This window comes from Cannabis sativa, unplaced genomic scaffold, assembly GCF_029168945.1.
Source record: "Cannabis sativa cultivar Pink pepper isolate KNU-18-1 unplaced genomic scaffold, ASM2916894v1 Contig3, whole genome shotgun sequence".
Lineage (NCBI taxonomy): Eukaryota > Viridiplantae > Streptophyta > Magnoliopsida > Rosales > Cannabaceae > Cannabis > Cannabis sativa.
Window position 1 is genome coordinate 6354283 of NW_026870039.1, and position 20006 is coordinate 6374288.

Below are 20006 nucleotides of genomic sequence, written 5' to 3' on the forward strand. Positions count from 1 at the left end.
AAGCAGCTGTAGGTGGAGGTAAAATAGGTGAAGATTCATTGTTGGCAAGGGGTTAGCTTCTAAGGGACTTGTGGCAGAGGATCTTTCGACTGATGCTGGTGTCTCCATTGATGTAGGTTAACAGAAGCAAACCACGCTCTGATACCAAGCTTAAAAGAGAAAGAAGAAGCAGAGATGAATTTCCTCTATTTTGTATTGATACTAAAATGAATCTCACAATATTACATATATATACACAAGGAATTAAATCACGAGATCTAATGTTATTGGCCAAAGGATAACAGAAAAATATTCTATATGGGACCACTGTCAGAATCAAATCATTTGTTGCGATCATTTGCAACGGTAAGAATATTCCCTTTGCCTAATCATCAGTATATTCCATATTTTGCATTTGGGCAGTTTCTATTAATGATTTTTTTGAAATCCCCTCCACACACCCAAGCTCCATCTATCATTGGTTTCAACTGTTTCAGCAACTTCTAATATTCCTTTCGACCTCCCGGATTCGGACTACCATAGTAAAGCGCCATGTGAACCCTAAATAATTTTCCACAATAGCATCTATATGTGAGACCGTGAATGATTTAATCTGGACATCGAAAGAATATCTCCAAAGCATAGCTAAACCACTATTTTTACCCTTGGCATCCACTGTAAAACAGCCAGCATAACCTAGTTGAACTTGAACTAACTCCACTGCAACACTAGTTAAATACATTTCTGACAAAAAATCATCTTGGGATGATTATCTTTGACATGGGACCTAAACATAGTTAATGTCCACGGGTTCCCAAGCCCTTTAAAATTCCAAAACATGGCACTCATTGCACTTTGCGACCCAACTTCTATGGGTTCTTCGCTTCCTCATTCTCACCATGGTTCAAATTCATCATTACTGAAATGCTCCTTGGACCTTCCTCACACCACATCTCAGGTTAAACTATCTCTTCCCACTTTCCCCCATAGTTACATGTGAAGGAATCCCTTTACGCTTGTGTCGTTATGGAACCACACACTTTTGTTTTTTCATTCTTTCTCCCCGACTTGGATCACAACATCCTATACTGAAAGCCATTGGAACTTCAACCAAAATTGGTGCTTGAGCCAGCGGTAATTCTTTTTGACCTCTTTGGTATCACATTCCTTTAGAATCTTGCAGAATCCTAAATCAAAATCTTCCCCCATAGTCTGGCCCTTACCCTGAAAACCACCTCACTTTTTATTACATTGTTTTGATTGGTCTCTGCCTTCCTCAACCCCATGCCGATCATCAAACTCCCCAACTTAGATTGAACCCGCACCACTTATCACCTCCCTTGCTCTTTCTACCGACACTACTTATTTCTCCTTATAATGGTTACCTAAAAAATTGCGTTGAGGACCCACTACCAACACTGAATTATTCTCTTCCATTCCCATAATCTAATACTCCCTTAGTTCTTCCCTCTACTTCATCACACCACTACTCTTGCCAGTTAATTTAGTCAAGAACTATTTCGAACTTGTCCCTAACTCCCCCATGTCTAACTTTGTAGTAACTTTATTGGTTTCTTGATCATTAGAACCTCTCTTTTGGTAAGCAAAGTAGCCGTGTCGTTCATCAACCTTTAACCAAACTCCATAACCCGACAATCGATTCCCATTATCGTCTTTTACCATCGTTATCGGCTCCATACAAGATCTAGCTTCATTCCCCAATCTTCAACAATTAAAACACATATAGGGTAATCGATCATACCTAAATGGTAGCCAAATATTTTGACCCTCACTGGGAAAAAGAAACCCTAGGCACAGATGTCACACTACACTTTAAATGTAAAATAGACATTAATCACAATTTTAGTAATATGAGCCTTCTATACTTTGATTATTTCTCCTGTTAACCCAGCTAATCTATCCAAATTTTGTTGTGAAATAGAGCGTGGAGGTATCTGTAAAACTCGCCCAACAATTGGAAAACAACACAATCCTTATTCCAATCCGTAGGTACCCTCTCCATTCGAGCCATAATCAGTGTCCCATTGTTCAGGAACTAAGGATTCTTAGTCAATATCATGTTTAAATCTTGTTCGAATTTGAAAAAGAAGACTAGAAACATCGCCTCATCTATGGTTAATTTAATTTGGACACCCTATTCCTTCTCTGATAGTCCCCGAACCCATCCAAAGACCGTCTTGAGCAAAGAGCGATTCATTGACCGATTAGTGAAAAAATGCCCAATCGCAAACAATTTCTCCACCTCTGTTTCCCCATCTTCATTAATCTTCCATCAATCTTCATCCTGAACAATGAGATTTTTGGTTCTCGATAGCAGTTCATCCATGTCAGTAGTAGGCCTAAGAGGCATTTTTTCAGGAAGGCTCTTCTCGCAAGAGAGCATTTTTCAATTAGTGTAATGATTTTTTTATGACCCTTAGATCTTAATTTTGTATTTGAAAAAAATTAATATTTTTTTAGTAAGAAAATACATAAAATATAGACAATTTGTTGGTGACTTATTGTAATTTTAAGTAAATTATAGAATTGAATAATTGCTTTATTTCTAACTCACAAATGATTCTAAAATGTAATTATTAAATGTTTTAGTGTCTTTTTTATAATATTTAAAAAATTATTATTGTTAAAATTAATCCTTTCAATTTATCTTTTTTAAACATTAGCTATGTGATAATCTCATTCTATCTTTTTTATGTATTATATATTCTATGGTAGTGACATTGCTTTTGTTCCTCTACTGTATTGACATTTTTTAAACTATTCATCCATATGACTTTTGAGATTAAGAAGTAACAGAAATCTAATAATTGACTTTTTGAGTATTTTTTCTGTCATTTTTAAAATTTAAATATTTATTAATAACAAACTCAACAATTTCATTATTTATCCCTCAAATTTTCCGAACTAAATATAATCTAGAAACTGAGTAGGGAGAATAAGTTAAATTCTTTATTAATTTAACACACGTAATTGAAATATTTACAGTACAAAATAAAGAGAACAAATATAAATTTTGCCCTTCAAATATGTTGGACAAATTTTTCAAAAAAAAAAAAAAAAAATATGTTGGACAAAAAAATTGTCGATTATACATGTTAGCAGAGTTAACTATACACAGTTACACACCATTTGTTTACAATTCAACGATCTATATCAGAATTAAAGTATGGAGCATGGGACACCTTTTTGGGGGTTGGACGTTTCTCCTCATCTGCTCTAGAATTAATTGGTGAAGATTGTGGCAAGAGCTCACACAATCGAGCTCTTTCACATGTAATCTTACTCTGCAAATCACAACAAACAGCTGTCATTCTGATGAACTATATATTTATATCTAATATGTATGGAAGATATTAACATATTAGGGACCTTGTATTTCAAATCTTGCACTTCTCTATCCATAGAGGCAATTTTATTCTTTAACTGCTCAAGAACTTCTTCAGCAAGAGAAGGGTTAATCTCATTTACAGGCTTTGTAATTCCAGCTGCCTGCAAATTGATTGGTTTGAATAAGGTTAGGTTGATTCATTTTCTATGTATTGAAATTACACATAAGTTTGTATTTGGGCTTACCTTTAAGATACTGGTACACAGAGCCAATAACTTATGTGCTAATTGCAGTTTTTCCTCCTCTGTTTCCTGGAGCAGATAATTCATTGTTAATTGCCTAACTCTCTCTCTCTAAAAATATCGATATATACTCCTCTGTCAATAAGGCAATAAGGGACTACTACCACCACACTCCTTCGTGCTCTTGGTACTATATAGTTATAATTCCAATTTTTCTTTTTTTCTTTTTTATGTGACGATGTACATATCCCATTAATTTTCATAAAATTCTGAACTTGTTACTAAAAAAAATCTAAACATTCGGCTTCACAAGCATATAAATAAAATAGGAAAATTTATTCAATATTTACTATATAACTACAGTATCCATCATCACATAAAAAAAAATTAGATTTATAAGTATTTATAAACCAATGCACTGGTAGTCTTTTTTGCACATGGAAGTACCAAAGAATCTTCATATATATAGTAAACCAATGCAAATAAATCCCTGAAGTACAGTGTACTTACCTTTAATTTTGAACTCAACCGTTTCTCTTCATCAAAATCTATGTATGGATTCCTCCCATTGGATGCACGGAAGCAAGCAAGTTCATCCTTCACACGAGAAAGAAGGACTTCTGTCCGCCTCAGCTTGGTGCTAAGGTCAGCATTCTGAGTCTTGAGCGTGTTGTTTTCTTCCTGTAAACATATAAATTCCCACTCAAAATTGATAAGAGAAATGTAAGGAGTTTGAATCTGAAGAACAGAATCTGTTAGATCTATTGTGATATATTTAATACAAAAAGTTCGTGTGTTATATATTTGTCCTAATATTTAGCATTGTTCTCAAATTATAGAAGTTTATCCAAAAATCAGTTTTTATTAATGTCATTGAAAATATATAAAAGTAATATGTTTCTTTATTATATTTGCTTTCAGGATTTTTGTCATTGTCATCTGGCTAACAAAATGTGTGATGTGGCTGTTTAGTTAGCATAAGGTGTATAATAATTTGAAATATATGTATACATTCTTATAACTTTTTACATTAGTTTTACTTAATTTATGTTTATTTATTCATTAATTGATTTTTACTTTAAAGATTTTCTTAAAATGCATAATTTAAATTATACACATGCCACTAATATAGCAACGGACATGATAATGGACTGAGCATCCGCTAGCCAAGTGTGACAGAAGTTAAGTGAATGACCACTTTACAACATTACGAAATCAGGCCTAAAAAATCATGGGACACAATAATGCTTAAGTCATAATTTGAGGATAAAAATCTACAATAGCCTAAAATAAGAAGTAAAAAATCTAGTAGCTAAAACTAATAAAAAAGACGTAAAAGTAAATTGAATAAATTTGTGGTGATACAAAATATGCATCACGCAATAGTGTGCTAAATTTGGCACAATTTTTGGCTTAGGATTGAAGCAAATTTTTTATAGTGAGTTGTATTCTGGCCATTACTAATTTAGCAAGCTTGTGAAAAAGTTAGGACAGTTGAAAGTAAGTCATAAGATCTTGCCTTGATTTTAGTATGATGATGAATTCGTTGATGGAGGTTTTGCTGGCCAGACAATTTATTTATTTCTCCTTCAAGTTCCATCACTTTCTTCTTGTGATTTACATTCTCCATCTGCAAATAATGAATACAAGGGTAACAAACCGTCGTTAACTTCTACGGTGACATTCCAATAACTTTAATTTGCTAAGCACAAATTCATTTATCCACCTTTAACATCTCATTCTCAGCTTTAAGTAATTGATCACGCTGTCGAAGCTTCTCTAAGGCAACTTGTGCAGCTACTACTTCAGCCTGTTTTCGATCAATCTCCTCTAGCCATCTGAATCATGGGGAAATAAACTTAGACATGCCTAAGATAATTTTTGATAATGTGTGTGTTACTTGATACTTTTGGTAAGTCAAATCATTGCTTACCCTTGTCTCTCTTTGATGAATTCAGTTAGCTGTTTTTTCAGCTTAACAACCTCCTGATCCTGAAGGAAATTCAATAAAAACAAGTCATGTTCATAGCATATTCAAGAGCAAAGATGTCAAGCTAAGATTCAGATGATGAAAGCTGAGCTTACTACATCTTGGGATTCTATATCATGAAATCGAGCCTTCTCAGTAATTTTCTGAACTTGCTGATTGTCTAGTAGTGACTGGCATTAAAATAGGAGATGTGTGATATTAGAATTGTTGTCCAGACTAAAAAATGATCTATTTTTATACCATATTTGCCAATGTTGGCTTCAGAATATATATATATATATATATAACCCAGATATCTGTATGTCAGGAAGAGTCATTTGTATACAGATTTTATGAAAACTTTAATGAAACTCAATTTTTCGAATATACATTAAAACTGGCATTAGTTTGTTAGACTAAAACCAGTAAGGCTAAATAGTTACCACGTAAGTAGTCATGTCCAACTTGACTCCCAGTAAGTCCCGAATCACATCGTGGGTCATACTTTCAGCAGCTGCCAATTTGGTGTTTAGAGTAAATATCTACATTGAGAAGAGAAAGGAGTAATCCAAATTATTTTGGTAACAAACATTAATAGAAGAACAAAACAATGACATAAATGACTCTTATGTTCATTGTCCAAATCTTGGAGCAACCAATTCAGGGCAGCAAGGCCTACCTCTTTTTGACGGCTTGCCACAAGGGATTCAAGCTCTTCAATTCGCAGCCTTGCCGCAGTAAGATCCTCATCCCTCTCTGATTTTATTTGTTGCACCATGCCTAAGCCAATGCATTTAAAAGGAGAACCAGATCCCCTCGGCTTTGCAACAAACTTCTCAGCCTTTTTCGGTGAAGAAGTCAGGGCATGAAGAAAGCTGCTACCTTCGGGTCTGACTTGTTCAGCCATGGCTTCCAACGCTTTGAACTGTTTCCACTTATAAAAGTTAGCCAGATGAAACAAAAGAAAAACTAAGGGCATTATCAATTATATATATTTCTATGCATGCAACCTATTCAATGAAGTTTGATATATCCATTTAATGGTGGTGGCGTACCTTTTGTTTGTACTCACTAGCCTGTGCTTCAGCATGCAAGTTTAGCTCAGAGATATGGGCCTTGAATTGGGCAATCTGTAGAAAGAAAAATAATTGGAATTACAATCTTTAATCACATGATTAATGAACTATGTTCAAATTCATTTGTGAAAATAAGGGGCTGCTTCCTTGGCAAGCTTAGAATAATTTAAGAAAGATAGTCACCTCTGAGTCCTTCTCAACTATATCCTTCTCAAGAATCTGTATTTGCGCAACTGCTTCTTGAAGACTTTTCTCTTTTTCATGTAAGTAACTGAAGGGAAAAGGTCAAATTTGGCACTTTAATACAAGATACATTTATTATTATGAGTAATAATAAAATAACTTTTTTCTTCAATTAAATTGAAATTGTTATGGAGGTGAATTCTAGACCTTCTCATGTCAGCATCAGCATTTTCAACATTTCGTGTTTGTTGTTTTACTGCATGAAGTTCCAATTCCAGCTCTTCTCTCTGCAACCGCTGTCTTTCAGCTTCTTCCTTAACAATAGCAACCTAAAAACAAAGACATCATATGACATGGTAAGAATAAACTCCGGGCCACAAGAATTACAGTTTACAAATCATTATCCAAAATTTACCTTGTTTTCCAGTACATTTATAGTATACTCTAGCTCTTCAATAGACCTTTCATATAGCTTCACTTCTGCCTCTTTTTCGTCAACATAGATGTTCTTAGATTCGGCTATCTGACACAGAGATGATGCAAAACAAAATCAGGAAATGAAATTATAAAGTAATAATAAACGACATTGTTTGTTTCCTTGTGCCAAATTTCTTGTACCTGTTGTGCTTCCTTTGCAATTGCTTCTTGCTCTTCAGCCCGTGCCTGTTCTGCTTCAAGCTTGTTTTTCAAACCAAGCATTTCTAGCTGTAGTTGATCCCTCTCGCTCTCAAGTTCACCTAGATTACTTCTCAGAGATTCTACCGAATCATTCAAGCAGTCAATAGCATTACCCATTTCCATGAGCTCCATTTCTAAGCTCTCATTTACCTTCTTTGTCTCAGTCAAATCCTCCTCGGCATAACGTTTAGCAGTAAAAGCATCTTCTAGCTGAGCCTTCAGTTCCAAATTTTCACTGCGAAGAACATCTCGAGACTCACAATCTCTTGAGATACTCAACTCAAGAGTGTTGATTCTATCTGTTTTCTCGTGCAACTGAGCTTCAAGCATTTCTTTTGAAGCCATGGCCTCATCGAGCTCAATTGATTTCACCAAAAGCTCATCTTCTAAAGCCTCAAGTGATGCCACTAGTTCCTTCATTTCATCTTTTTGATCCTTGGTATTGGATGCAGATTCCTGCAACAAGCTCAGATCAAATAACAAGCCTTTGAGAACATCATCCTTCCTTAGTAGCTCTGTTTGAAGAGATTTATTTTCGAATTCCAGCTCTTTGCATTGGCCCTTTAGGTACTCAATCTGCTCCATAAACTCATTTGTCTTCTCTGCAGTTTCACATATTTCTTTAAGCATTTCATCCAAGTTCACAAAGCCTCCTTCGTTCAGAACATTTAACCTGCTATCCATCAAATCAACACATTTCTTGATGTTAGAGCTGGCCATGGTGAGAAGTTCATGCTTGTTTCTCTTGGAAGACACAAGCTCTTCTTCCAAAAGAACATTTTCTTCTGTCATAGAATAATGAGATAGTTGGAGTTCATGAAGTTCTTCAGTTTTCAGCTGGAAATCTGTCTCCAGATTGGCAACACGAGTCTCCAAAATTAAAATTTCATCTCGTAACCTGTGATTTTCTTTCTCAAAGACATCAACTTGCCCTAAATATGATTCAACATCAGAATTCTTCTCTTCAAGATTGTGAAGAACTAAGCTTTTCTCAGCATTCAATTTCTCAATCTCAATTTTCAGCACCTCATTTTCTTTCTCAAAGCTGATCATTCTAGTTAGCTCAGCTTCCTTCTTTCTGAAATCAGTCTTCAGTTCATGTGAAGAAGATTCCAGCAGTAGTAGCTCCTCCTCCATTTTCTGCTTTTGCTGATCAAGGACAGAGAATTGACAAGCAACCTCAACTTCCTTATCTCTCAAGAGCTGATATTTCAGTTCTGCATCTACCTTGAAGAGAATAATTTCTCTCTTTAAATCTTCAAGAATTGTACAGCACTGGCTATGCTCTCTTTCTGCATTAGCTTTACGAAGAGCCATTTCCTCTAATTGTGATGCCAATATAAGTGACTCGAATTCTTTCACGCACCACTCCATCATAAAAGACTCAGATTGTGATTTGAAGACCTCCTCTTTGTCTTGCAATAATTTCTCTTGATCCAAAAGTGATGCTGCCAAATTTTTGTTACTTAAGTCCAACTCCGCCATCAACATAACAAGCTGAGATCCTATGTAGTTAGACCTCTGCACCATCAACTCCTCTTGTAGCTGCAACTCTGATATCTTCTCATCGAAAGAGGTTAGCTTGGCACTAAGCTCTTTATTTTCATCCTCTGTTTTGGAAATGCGATTGAAACCATTTTTGATGTCACACAATAATTTTCCCTTCATCACCCTACACATCTCAAGCTCTTTTATTGACTTGCTATTGTGCTCTTTCAAATCAGCAATAACAGCATTTGATTCACACATGCCATGTTGAAGCAGCCCATTCTCAGCATTTAGCCCCGTCACTGTTTCCAATAGAATTCCCATGTGGCAAAGGTGAAGGACTGACACCGCACAATCCCTCCCAATTATCTCAGACCAAATTTCATCAAGCCATGTCTTCACTAGCTTTGAAGTGTCAAATAGTAGACTCTTCAGAGTACCGAAGTCCGAGGATAGAAGCAAGAAATTTTCTTTGAAAGAAGCCCGGACCTCCACAATCATACCCTCCAGTTCTACAACCAATGCGTTTGTCTCCGATAAATCAGACCTAAGTTGTTCACATTGCTGACTTTTGATGATGTTAATGGACTGCAAGCTCTGAACTTCATTAGCTAATATATCTTTATCTTTTGTCAGCCTGCAATTTATTTTGTGCAATTTTTTTACTTCAAGCTTCATGGTCTCATTTGCTATCATCAGCCCATTAATCATAATATCTGCTTCCTTCATTGTATCTTGCGCTTCTTCAAATTTAGAGAGAATGCAAGCAACTTCAGCAGCTTTCTGAGCAGCAACCAATTTTGCATCATCAACTTCTAATTCAAGCAACTGTTAAACAAAGACACATTAGAAGAATTCTAAAAGTAGCAAAATGCTAAAATAAACAAGGAATTAATGTTTAGTATTACGAGAAAGCAAATTGATTTATTTATGCCTAAATACGTTATCATGAAGAGAAAATTTGAAAAGGATGTATGTCTAAATTAATAAATTATCATATGTTGACATGAAGAAAGAGATATTGAGTGCGAAAATTCAAATCTTTTCAATGTTACACTTTCAATACTCAAATATTTCTTTTGGTGGTAATAATATACTCTGTCTAGATTTTGGTGTAATTGTTAAATCTTGCTGTTAAATGCCTGATATGACAGCTTATACCAATATTTTATTTAATTAAATAATTTATCATTATTTCAATTATTTTATATTTTGAAATAATTTATTATTTGTTTTAAATAATATTCAAAACAATGTTCAGTACTCAGTAGAATATGGAAGAATTAGAGGCATCCCAAAATTAGAGGTATGAAAGTCTTTAATCACCTCTCTAGTTTCATACAAATGCGAGCCAGCTTCCACCACATTCTGTTCAGATGCCTCTAGCCGTTGATTCAAAACTTCCATCTTCAGTTTGGATTGAACTTCAAAGTCAGTCAAAGTTGTTTGTAGATTTCTTATTTGGTTTGTAAAACATGTCATGCTTTTGCGACTATATTGCTCAGACTTCAGTATGTCTTTATTCTCTCTACGTAGCTTTTCCATCTCAACCTGCACCTCTTGTAAACTTTGAAGGGCATATTCCATTTCCCTTCTCAGAAGAATAATAGTAGTGTCCCTATCACATTTTTCCTCACAAGGGGAAGACTTGAACTTATCCTGATCACATGAATGAAAACATACCTTCTTCCCTATGTCAGGAGAAGACTTGGAGATGCCGGTTCCTGAGTCCTCAACGATTTCGTTCTCAACTTCATCATCTTGATATATTTCATTATCTATCTGCAAGAATATTCAGGTTTAGGGACTATAAATCATGCATCCGTAATTAAAGGACCTCAACCAATACAAAGATGTTAACTTACCCAGCCTGCACCTTCTCCATCGAAAGATGTACGATCTTCCTGTGGACTATTCCTTGGAAGACTTTTATACTGCTCCACATGGGTGCCCATGCATGACTTGAGTGAGGAAACACCATATTTTAGCTCAGCCAGTTTTTCCTTTGCAACTAATATATTATTCTCTTCAACATCTTTAAGTTTTTCTGTCATAGAATAGTTACGTTTTTGCTCATCCGCAAGCTTCTGCTTTAGATCAGATGAAATTTCCCTCAAGTTTACAAGCTCTGCTTTCAAAGACATGATCTGTCTTTCTGCTTCTTCAACCACAACAACCTGTTCACAGAGGAGGGCATCCATCCTCATGTTAGTTTCTTCTGATTTAGTAAGTTGGATATTCTTTTGCTGTAATTCATCAAGATTGTGATGATTCACTTCTTCTAATCTGTTGACAATGACAAAAGCAACTGTTGCACAAACTGATGCTTTTTTTAGCTCATCTTCCTGTAATTTCAGTCTATTTTCCAGCTTATCTATGGTCGATGCTTTTACACTCAGCAGTGATGTCAAGGCCAGGATGTCTTTCTCTTTTTCACTGAATTCGCGCTGGTGAGCTTCAGTGATAACCATCGCTGCTCCTCTCAGTGACTTTAGCATACTCTCTACGTCACTTTGTTTGTTGTTTGCATCCTCTAAACATCTTCTCAATTCTTCAATCAATAATTCTTTTTCAGATATGGTTCTTACCATCCTACCAACATGTTCTGATATCCAAATCCTTTTCTGAGGAAAAGAATTAGATATATGTTCAAGTTGATCAGAAGCATCAATGAGTAACTCACACCCATCTGAAAGAATTGCTTCTATCTCAGTAGTTAACAAACACCATTCTTCAGATAAACTTCTAAGTTCTGCATCTTTCTCCTTTAGCTTTGCATTTAAACTCCCATTATCTTTGATCAGGAGATTCACTTTTTCATCAACCTCCTTTAATTCAGTTTCTGAAAGCATTAAATTCCTTCTCATCTCTACTTCTTTCAAATGACTATCCTGGACTTGCTGCTGAAGTATGGCCAACTCTTCCTGCATGCACACAATCACCTCAGCAGTTTCAGCTTCTACCTGTGAGCGAACCTGATCCATTTCTTCATCATTAGAGACATGAAATTCACGATCATTTTGGTACCATGTGTTCAGTCTCTTGGCCTTTTCAAGGGAACATTGCATTCTCGTCACCTTTTCCTGCAACAAAGAAGTATCATTCTTGGAGCAGTTTGTAGGTGAGACATCCTTTAGCTCCTTCAAAGCAAGATGCTCTTGAAGAGCCATAATTTCAACTTCATATTTACTCAAAAGCTGCATATAACGGCTGTTAGTGTTTCTTAGGTCTTCCATTTCGTTGATAGACAAAATCTGCTGAGACTCCATAGCTTCAATAACAGACTTAGCTTCCATCAGTTCTGTCTTTGTGTCTTCATGATGTTTGATCGTCAAAAATAAATCTTCTTTTGCACGCTCAAGTTCTTTGTTTAAGCATGTTACTCTTTGCTCTGAATCTTCTTTGAAAATGATCTTTAGTATATCCAATTCCAATTGCAAGTTAACAATTTCTTCTGCATTCTTAGTCATAATGGATTCATGCTTTGCCTCCATCTCCTCGATTTGATTTTGAACAGCACTATTAAGTTTGAGAGATCCTAAATCTTGTGAATCCTGAAAATAATGTTATTTCCCATTAATAAATTTAGATATAAACAAATGTTAAACTAACACTTAATAACCTAAACATAGCTCATAAGGGGTCCAGACAATCAACCAATGAGACTAATTTCTTTTCCTTGTCTCAGTGGTATTTCTTCTTTAGGAGTATTTAAAAAAACTCAAACAAGAGCTATATACTTGGAGTTAAAAAATGTATGTACCTCTGTGGTCTTAACACTATCTACTTGATTAGAAGGCTTAGGCTTAACATTGATCAACATTGATTGTGCATCTTCTAGCTCCCTGCAGAATTTCCAGAAAAAAACAGCAATTTATAAGAGATCGGAAGTGAAAATTAACATAAACCACTTCTAACTGGAGGACTATCTCAATTGAAGCTTGGCAACGATTTTCTCACCTACTGAGTTTTGCATTTTCATCCAAACAAGCTTTTAAGTTGCGCCGGCATTCCTCAAGTTCATTAACAGTTTTCTCCAACTACAACCAGTTACAAAGCAAAATATGAGCTACAAGTATATAACTAATATGTAACTTCCTTCGAAAAAGGATTAAATGATACCTCTAGAGTAAGAGAATCATTCTTCTTGTTCATGTAAATGGCTTCCTGTGTCAAAAAAATATATATATAATATATATTAAAATAAGAATCTTGGGATAAAATGATGAAAGGAAAGTGGCAAAAAGGGCTATATATGATATCATCTTCCACTGAAACCCATATTTCCACAAACAAAATGACAGAAATGAGAAGCTTGAATAATAGAAGAGGTGAGAAAAGTATGCCACCTCAGGTTCTGTGATAAAATTTTGATAACTATGATGTATGGAGTTTCCGTCAAGAAATTGAAGTAGCTGCAAACAAATGCATCATCTTTAGTTTCACAAGCCCCATAAAGCAACTCAACTGGCAAGAAAGAATAATTTAGTTTATATTTTTAAACACCTGATCTCGCAATTTGGATACTTCAGACAAGAGTATTTCTCTCTCTCCTTCTTCGTAGAATTCTTGAAATCTACAATGCCATAATAATGAAACTTGTAAAATTGATTTAACAGCTAGAAATGGTTGAGGTTTGCAAAAAGTACCTTCTAAGCTGGTCTAAAAGTCTTATATTTTCCAAAGCAAATCGAGTTACTTCTGGATTCTTATCTAGCTTAGCTTGAAGTAGTTGAATCTCTTCAGATAGAGCTCTTGTCTCTTCTTGCAAATAAATCTCAGCAGGAATAGAACCATTAACAAGTGCCTCCTGTCTTCTGATTTTGTCTTCTCGAAACCTGAGCATCATCTTAGTACATCTGGTGTCTTCTTCTCTTTGACGTGCCTGACAGGTTATAAATACAGGAATAATAAAACACAATCCAAATGACAGTTCTGAAAAGGAAAAAATGGCACACTAGATATATATACCAAACGATTTAATTGCTCTATTTCAGCCTCAAGTTGCTTAATGCAAGTTTCTGCCATCTGCTCCCTTCGTAAGGCACCAGCAAGAGTTGTCTCCAAACATTTCAGCTGTAATAAATCATTGGTTTACCACATGTAACTGGGAATACAAGATATCTACAGAAAATATTACTTGCTGTTGATAGAATTAACAGTTAAGCAAACTACAAAGTAAACTAAATTCTTATTTTTCATTTGATGTCCAGATTTATTGTGCATGTATAGAAAAGAAAACGAAAGCATTTATCAAAAAGTCCATCGAAATAAAAACTGTCAAAGCAATATACCTGTTTAGTAGACATTCTCACAGTGCCTTTGGATTCAGTTTTCAGCAAATCGTCATCTTCTACATCCATGTCACACACATGTCCTGGAAAACCACTTTCCTGCTCTTGTCTTGCTCTCGTATCTTCAACAGTGGGAAGACCAAAGGATAAGGATCTCGATACATTCTGACGTCTAAGAATAGAAAGCTCCTCCTGTTACAATCATAGCCATTGATGTTCAAATCATACTATTTCACATATGGCACAGGCAATGAATGAATTATCAAATTTTTCTCTAACCTTTAGAAGTCGTATTTGGTGTTGCAGAGTGGTGACATCTCCTGAAGAATCTTCATTCACTACGGCCTATGCAATGAAGAAAAAAAATTTAAAAGTATAACTCAAAAGTTTTCCAAGCCTTCAAAATATTAAATAATACTGCATTGATTAGAAAGAAGCTTACATTATTCTGGATCATTTTTGCTCTCTGGGCAAACTTAAGAGTGTTTAAAGTTTCAGCTTGAGAGCTGAAAAAAAAATATACATGTGTTAATTAAAGGTCAGCTATGAAACTAAGGTACCGTAATTCCCAGAGATGAAACTAACCAGATAGAAGGGCTGACATTTGCAATAATCATAGTCTTTGAGTTCCCACCGAGTGAGTCCTACATTTTAAATAATTGAATAGAAACATTACGAGTCATAACTAAAAAATGTAGAGCTATTCAGTGCTAATTAAAGAAATCACAAAACAGTATTAACCTGTAGGAGGAAGGTAAGCCTCGAGTCCCTATAAGGAATATGTCTTGGCTTCCCTTGCGCCACATCCACTAGAACCATTATTACATGACTGAAAATGCATAGGTCCATGTTTAAAGACAGCAAATAACAAAGACTGATCCAAAAAAATCATTATGTCTCAAAAATCAAGCTTTGTCAATGTAACAAGAAAATAAGTACCCTAATGTCGACAAAGATTTGTTAATGTTAGCAGCTTCTTTTAAACGCTCACCCTCAGCACCAGAAGTTTTCTGCCTGTTACAGGGAAGGGAAGAAGTTGGTGAGTGAGGAAAGTGTCATGCAAATTCTTGGAATCACAAACTGAAGCAAGACTGATGATGTTGCCTTACCTTTCTGATCCAGCCAGATCAACCAAGTTTAGTCTAGCAAACCTTAAGTTGGTCGTGGAATCGTTTTCCCATCTACTTTCAATCACACAGGTAAATACACTATGTGAACGACTGCTCTCTCTGTTCATATTTGTAGATGCAACTTTTCTATTTGAAGAACCCTATAAGCAGAAATCACTATTAGTGCAAGCATATGTAAATAATGAAAAATGCATTAGAAAAATAATCATACTAAATGAAAAAGAATAATGATGAATAAGTTTTAACCTGAATTAGAAGATTTACGATGTCGCTCACAGTCCGAACTTCAAATTCAGAGAGATTTTCTACATATACACCCTTTTTAACATCCTCACGCAGCTGGAAAAAGAAAATAAAGAATAGAGATTGATAATAAATTGGAAAGTATGGCATTTCTCAAAAGACAGCAAATTAACCAGACTTACAAGCAAATTAGTACATGAGGGATCAAGGAGATCTGTGATCTGTTCATTGTAAATCTCTAAGAAAGAACACTTGCAATTGTATGTTAATTTCTCATCCCTCCTGCTTTCCTCTTCCTAAAAATAGAAAGGTATATGGCAAACAACACTGTAAACTTGCACATACATTGTGAAGGAAAACTAGCCAAAATTGAATACTTACAGCTTGGATCCTAGCAAACAAAAATTCAAATATGCGTGGTGTCATTCCCCGATGTGGACTGGGCTTGACTTCTAAGTTTTCAATATCCCCAAGCATTGTATATGTTTTTCCACTTCCCGTCTGCATCATTGAAACCCTCTTGATGATTAATAGTCCAAAAAAAGTGAAATACTTGACTTACTATTATTAGCACAACTGGTATTACTATACAAAAATTACCACTCTGTAGAAGTAATAGATAAGGCTGGTCAGCACAAATTAGTCATGCAAAATCCATATGTATGGTTATTCGAAATATTATTCAAATGCACAATATATGATGGGTTGCATACTTGTCAAACAGTCAAAGTAGTAGTATTTATAACTTATCATGCACTGCATTGCAGAGTGCATAAAGAGAAAGAATTTGCTGTGAACTGAACTTTTACTTGCTGTAAAATAGGTCGTTGTCACAACACTTTGTGACTATGTACACTTCACGAATATAATCAGTATTTCAACAAAACCTAGACTTAACAAAGGCATGAATGAAATGACAAATGTTAAACAAGCTTCAATAGGACTACACAATAGTAGACTCAATATATCATCAACTAGGTAGTGTTTGAGTTTCGAAAGAAAGAAAACGAAAGAAAACACCCAAATTGTTTAAAAGGCTAGTATGTATATGGATTTACCTGTCCATATGCAAACATACAGCTATTGTACCCTGACAGGCAGTTCTCCACCATGGGAAGACAGGCCATCCTGAAAAGCATTTCCTGCAAGTCATAGCTAAAGCAAGTCAGCTCATCAATTCAAGGGCAGAAGGTTAAGAAAATAAAGTGTTAGTACTATTCACTACTCTATCCGGACCTGGTCTACTGTTTCACATGCTACATGGTCAAATGTGAACCTAGTTTCTGGATGGCCAATCCAAGAAATGGTGTTAAAGCTTTCTTGCTTCAAGCACCTACTGTATCCGTTTGTGCTTCGCTCCATGCTATTAAGAGGACGAACACGAATAACCACCTGCACAAGTGTTCCCAATCCCATCATCAGAATTTATCAAATCAAGCAATATATTACTAGCAAACTACGCATACCCAGTTCACGATTTCCCTAAATCATCAATAAAAAGTAGGATCAACTGTCTTAAAGAAAGAAAGAAAGAAAAGCCAAGAGAATCATTACCTGTACATTGTGCTCCATCCAGAACGATGGATTTTCCTTCAAATCGAAGTGAGGAACTTCGACTGTATTAACCACTGTACACGAACCAGAAGGAATAGGCGTGCCTTTGTACAATGGAGCAAAATTTGCCTGTCGGGCACCACCAGTTCCATCCACCTTGCTCCGGAGACTAGAACCCGGAGGTTTAGAAACGCTTTTAGTAGGCGTGCTCTGCGTGGAATTGGTCTCTGAAAAATTCGAACCAGCTCTCCCAACTGTTCTCGTTGTAGTTCGAGGCGTCATGTTCGCAAAACCTCCATTACTAACTCCAGCTCCCCGGACTTGTACATCGTCACGCAAATCACCGGCAGTAGCTCCAAGCTCGTTCTTCTGCGCCGCCCACCCGAATCGTTGCCTAGCTGAAATCCCAGCTCCATACTTGTCGGGCGTCCGAAGAGGCAATGCTGGATCTGCAACTCTGGTTTTGACCTTACTCGGAGTCTTATCGACCTTACTCCGACCACTGCCCATTTCTTGTTCTTGCTTGGTATATGAAGTGGGCTCCTGTATAGCGTTTAAAGGAGCTCTAGATGCATCCGAAGATATTCTACTAACCAATAAATCATTCCGGCCAACAGGAATGTTCTCCGCCTCATCGTTCTTCCCAGTATTTCCACGCAAAAATTTGAAATCCCTCAACATCCTAAATTACACCAAAGAGCAAAAACCAAGAAATCGGTTTGTGGAAAACCAATATGCGCAGCTGAAAAATCCCTGAAATGTTAGTAGAAAATCTTGGCCGAAGTGAAAATCAAGTAGATCTTGATTCAAACACTCATGTTCCTCTGCTCTTTCTAAGTTTATCGCTTTCTTTTTCTCTTGGCTTTGAGTTTGAACATCACTCTCTCTCACTCTCTCTCTCTCTACTGTCTGGAAATAGAAAAAGCTAGTTATGTGTTTTGAACTGAGATTAAATGGAGGGTGGAGATGTGAACTGGATTTGAATTTAGTGGAGATGTGGCCGCGGTATAGGGATTTGAATTGCGAGAGATTTAAAAATGCTCACAAATTTCAAATTTCAACGGCTAAATGCCAACAAGTCAAGTAAAAACTTTATTTGGAAAAAGATAGTCCTAGCCATTATTACAAGTTTAATAATTAATAGGGTTTAATAATTAATAGGGTTGCTCAAAATTATTTACAAATCCCTCAATCCAATAAATTCCTCAAATCAAACTGAATAAATTGATAAAAAAAAATACAATCTGAATAACTTTATAAGAAATTAAAACCGCCCAATAAATATAGGGAAATTTACACAGTTTACTGTGTTTTCTCATTTTCTTTCTTTTATACTGTTACACTCCAAAAATAACTTTTGTACTGTTTTGTTTTGTTTTTTTTTTTTTTTTTTCGGCTGCCAACTTTTTTTTTTTTTTTTTTTTCTTTTTCGGCTGCCAACAATTTTCAATTTTATGTTATTGTTTTGTTTTTTTTTTTAGATTGATTGGGACATGGGCTCAATTATTTATTTAATTTTTTATTTTAATGGATATAAAAGTTATTATTTATTATTTTTAATATTTAATAATTATTATTTTTTGAGATAATTTAATAATTATTATTTTGATGAAAATGTTGATGGGATGTGTCATAAAAGTGACATGTTTTACTTTTTCTTTTATTTAAATAAATTTAAAAATCACACCCCATGTCTCATTCTTTTTTTTTATTTAAATAGATTTAAAAATCCCACTCCCATTTCTCACTATTCATCTTCTTCATCATCTTTATCTTCTAGCTTTTCAAATAAATCTCACCCCCATGTTCTAATATTCATCTTCTTCTTCAAGTTTTTTTTTCTTCATCTTTACCGTTGTTTTAGTATTGTTCTACTGTTGTTTTTCATGATTTTTATTTTTTTTTCATGTTTAGTTCTTCTTCTTCTTCTTCATCTTCTTTTCTTTTCTTCTTCTTTTTTTTTTTTTTAATTTTTTTAAGTTCTTAGTTATGTTTTTTTTTGAAAATATAAGAGTTAGTGTGGTTTTTTTTTGTTCTAATTTTCTAGAACTTTTCTTGCAAATATAGTGCATTTAGTATTGAGGATGTGCACAACATAGTTAATTTTTGATCATTTTTTTCTTTTATTGTTTTTTTTTGTTTTACTATTGTTTTAGTATTGTTTTACTGTTGTTTTTCATGATTTATTTATTTGATGCCGATTTCACTGCCCTTGCTCCATCTCGCTGGAATTAATAGGTATTTTCTGGGTGTTCTCGTGTTGTTGTGATGGTTATGTCTGTGAGTGTGGAAGATGGAGGCTATAAATACATTTCTTCTTCGTTCTCTTTGGCTATTTTTGTGGTTTTTTTCTTTTGGTTCTCCTATAAATATATTTGACGAGCTCACTCACAAGAGAGTTTTGAGGTGTGTGTTTCTTTTATATTTTTCTAAGTAGTTATATTTGCTTCATTTGTTTTTGTGTTGTTTCAGTGTTGTTTTAGTAGTTTTTTTTTTATAATTTTCTAGGTATAGACTTGCAAATATAGTTGATTTTGCATCTGGTGTTGAGGTTGTGCAGCAGATTGTTTGTTTTTTTTAATCATTTTTTTCTTTTGTTTTGTTTGATTGTTTTAGTGTTGTTTTACCGTTGTTTTGCCATGATTATTTATTGACGTCGATTTTACTGCTTTTGTTTATTCTTGTCGGAATTAATGGTTATTTTCCGGTGTCCTGGTGTTGTTGTGGTGGTTATGTCTGTGATTGTCAAAGATGGAGGCCTCATACTTTTGTTTTGTTGTTGACAGTATAAAAGAAAAAAAAAAGGGGAGGACAGTATAAA

General features: G+C 35.0%; 1 protein-coding gene and 1 long non-coding RNA gene across 8 annotated transcripts; one reads left to right on the top strand and one right to left on the bottom strand.

Annotated features, from left to right (window-relative positions):
* Positions 1–2927: 2927 nt before the first annotated feature.
* On the bottom strand, positions 2928–18251 carry LOC115703222 (kinesin-like protein KIN-12D). 3 transcript variants are annotated; one of them, XM_030630736.2, is made up of 37 exons: positions 17186–18249; positions 16868–17023; positions 16690–16773; positions 16013–16132; positions 15814–15927; positions 15635–15727; positions 15368–15528; positions 15198–15272; positions 15000–15087; positions 14844–14902; positions 14701–14764; positions 14538–14603; positions 14259–14450; positions 13936–14040; positions 13614–13849; positions 13471–13540; positions 13314–13379; positions 13087–13131; positions 12925–13004; positions 12728–12809; positions 10830–12518; positions 10291–10746; positions 7417–9792; positions 7214–7321; positions 7006–7127; positions 6799–6886; positions 6595–6669; positions 6219–6464; positions 5983–6081; positions 5659–5730; positions 5504–5562; positions 5297–5408; positions 5090–5200; positions 4081–4251; positions 3574–3639; positions 3370–3489; positions 2928–3284 (listed from the first exon to the last, which is right to left on the bottom strand). In XM_030630736.2, exons 1-37 carry the CDS (start codon positions 17864–17866, stop codon positions 3141–3143), a joined length of 8751 nt encoding a protein of 2916 aa, XP_030486596.2. In that variant the 5' UTR covers positions 17867–18249; the 3' UTR covers positions 2928–3140. The 3 variants fall into 3 exon arrangements, 2 of the variants coding, with proteins under 2 accessions (XP_030486596.2, XP_030486595.2); XM_030630735.2 differs by having other exon boundaries at positions 5656–5730; positions 17186–18248; XR_009685519.1 differs by lacking the exons at positions 2928–3284; positions 3370–3489; positions 3574–3639; ... (1 more) ...; positions 5090–5200; positions 5297–5408 and having other exon boundaries at positions 5983–6053; positions 17186–18251.
* LOC133029032 (uncharacterized) lies at positions 3120–15404 on the top strand. 5 transcript variants are annotated; one of them, XR_009685523.1, is made up of 3 exons: positions 3120–3514; positions 3622–4215; positions 5529–6222. It is a non-coding gene; the product is annotated as an uncharacterized LOC133029032 (long non-coding RNA). The 5 variants fall into 5 exon arrangements; XR_009685521.1 differs by lacking the exon at positions 5529–6222 and adding an exon at positions 15282–15404 and having other exon boundaries at positions 3489–3757; positions 4154–4215; XR_009685524.1 differs by having other exon boundaries at positions 3489–3757; positions 4154–4215.
* Positions 18252–20006: the final 1755 nt, after the last annotated feature.

What these genes read in the sequence shown, in the direction of transcription:
- LOC115703222 (XM_030630735.2), bottom strand. Translation starts at nt 17,866, where the DNA reads ATGTTGAGGGATTTCAAATTTTTGCGTGGAAATACTGGGAAGAACGAT. An exon ending in ATGGAGAAGGTGCAGGCTGG is followed by an intron (nt 10,747 to 10,829) that starts GTAAGTTAACAT and finishes ATATTCTTGCAG; the next exon opens with ATAGATAATGAAATATATCA. An exon ending in ATCATCATACTAAAATCAAG is followed by an intron (nt 4,252 to 5,089) that starts GCAAGATCTTAT and finishes ATATGTTTACAG; the next exon opens with GAAGAAAACAACACGCTCAA.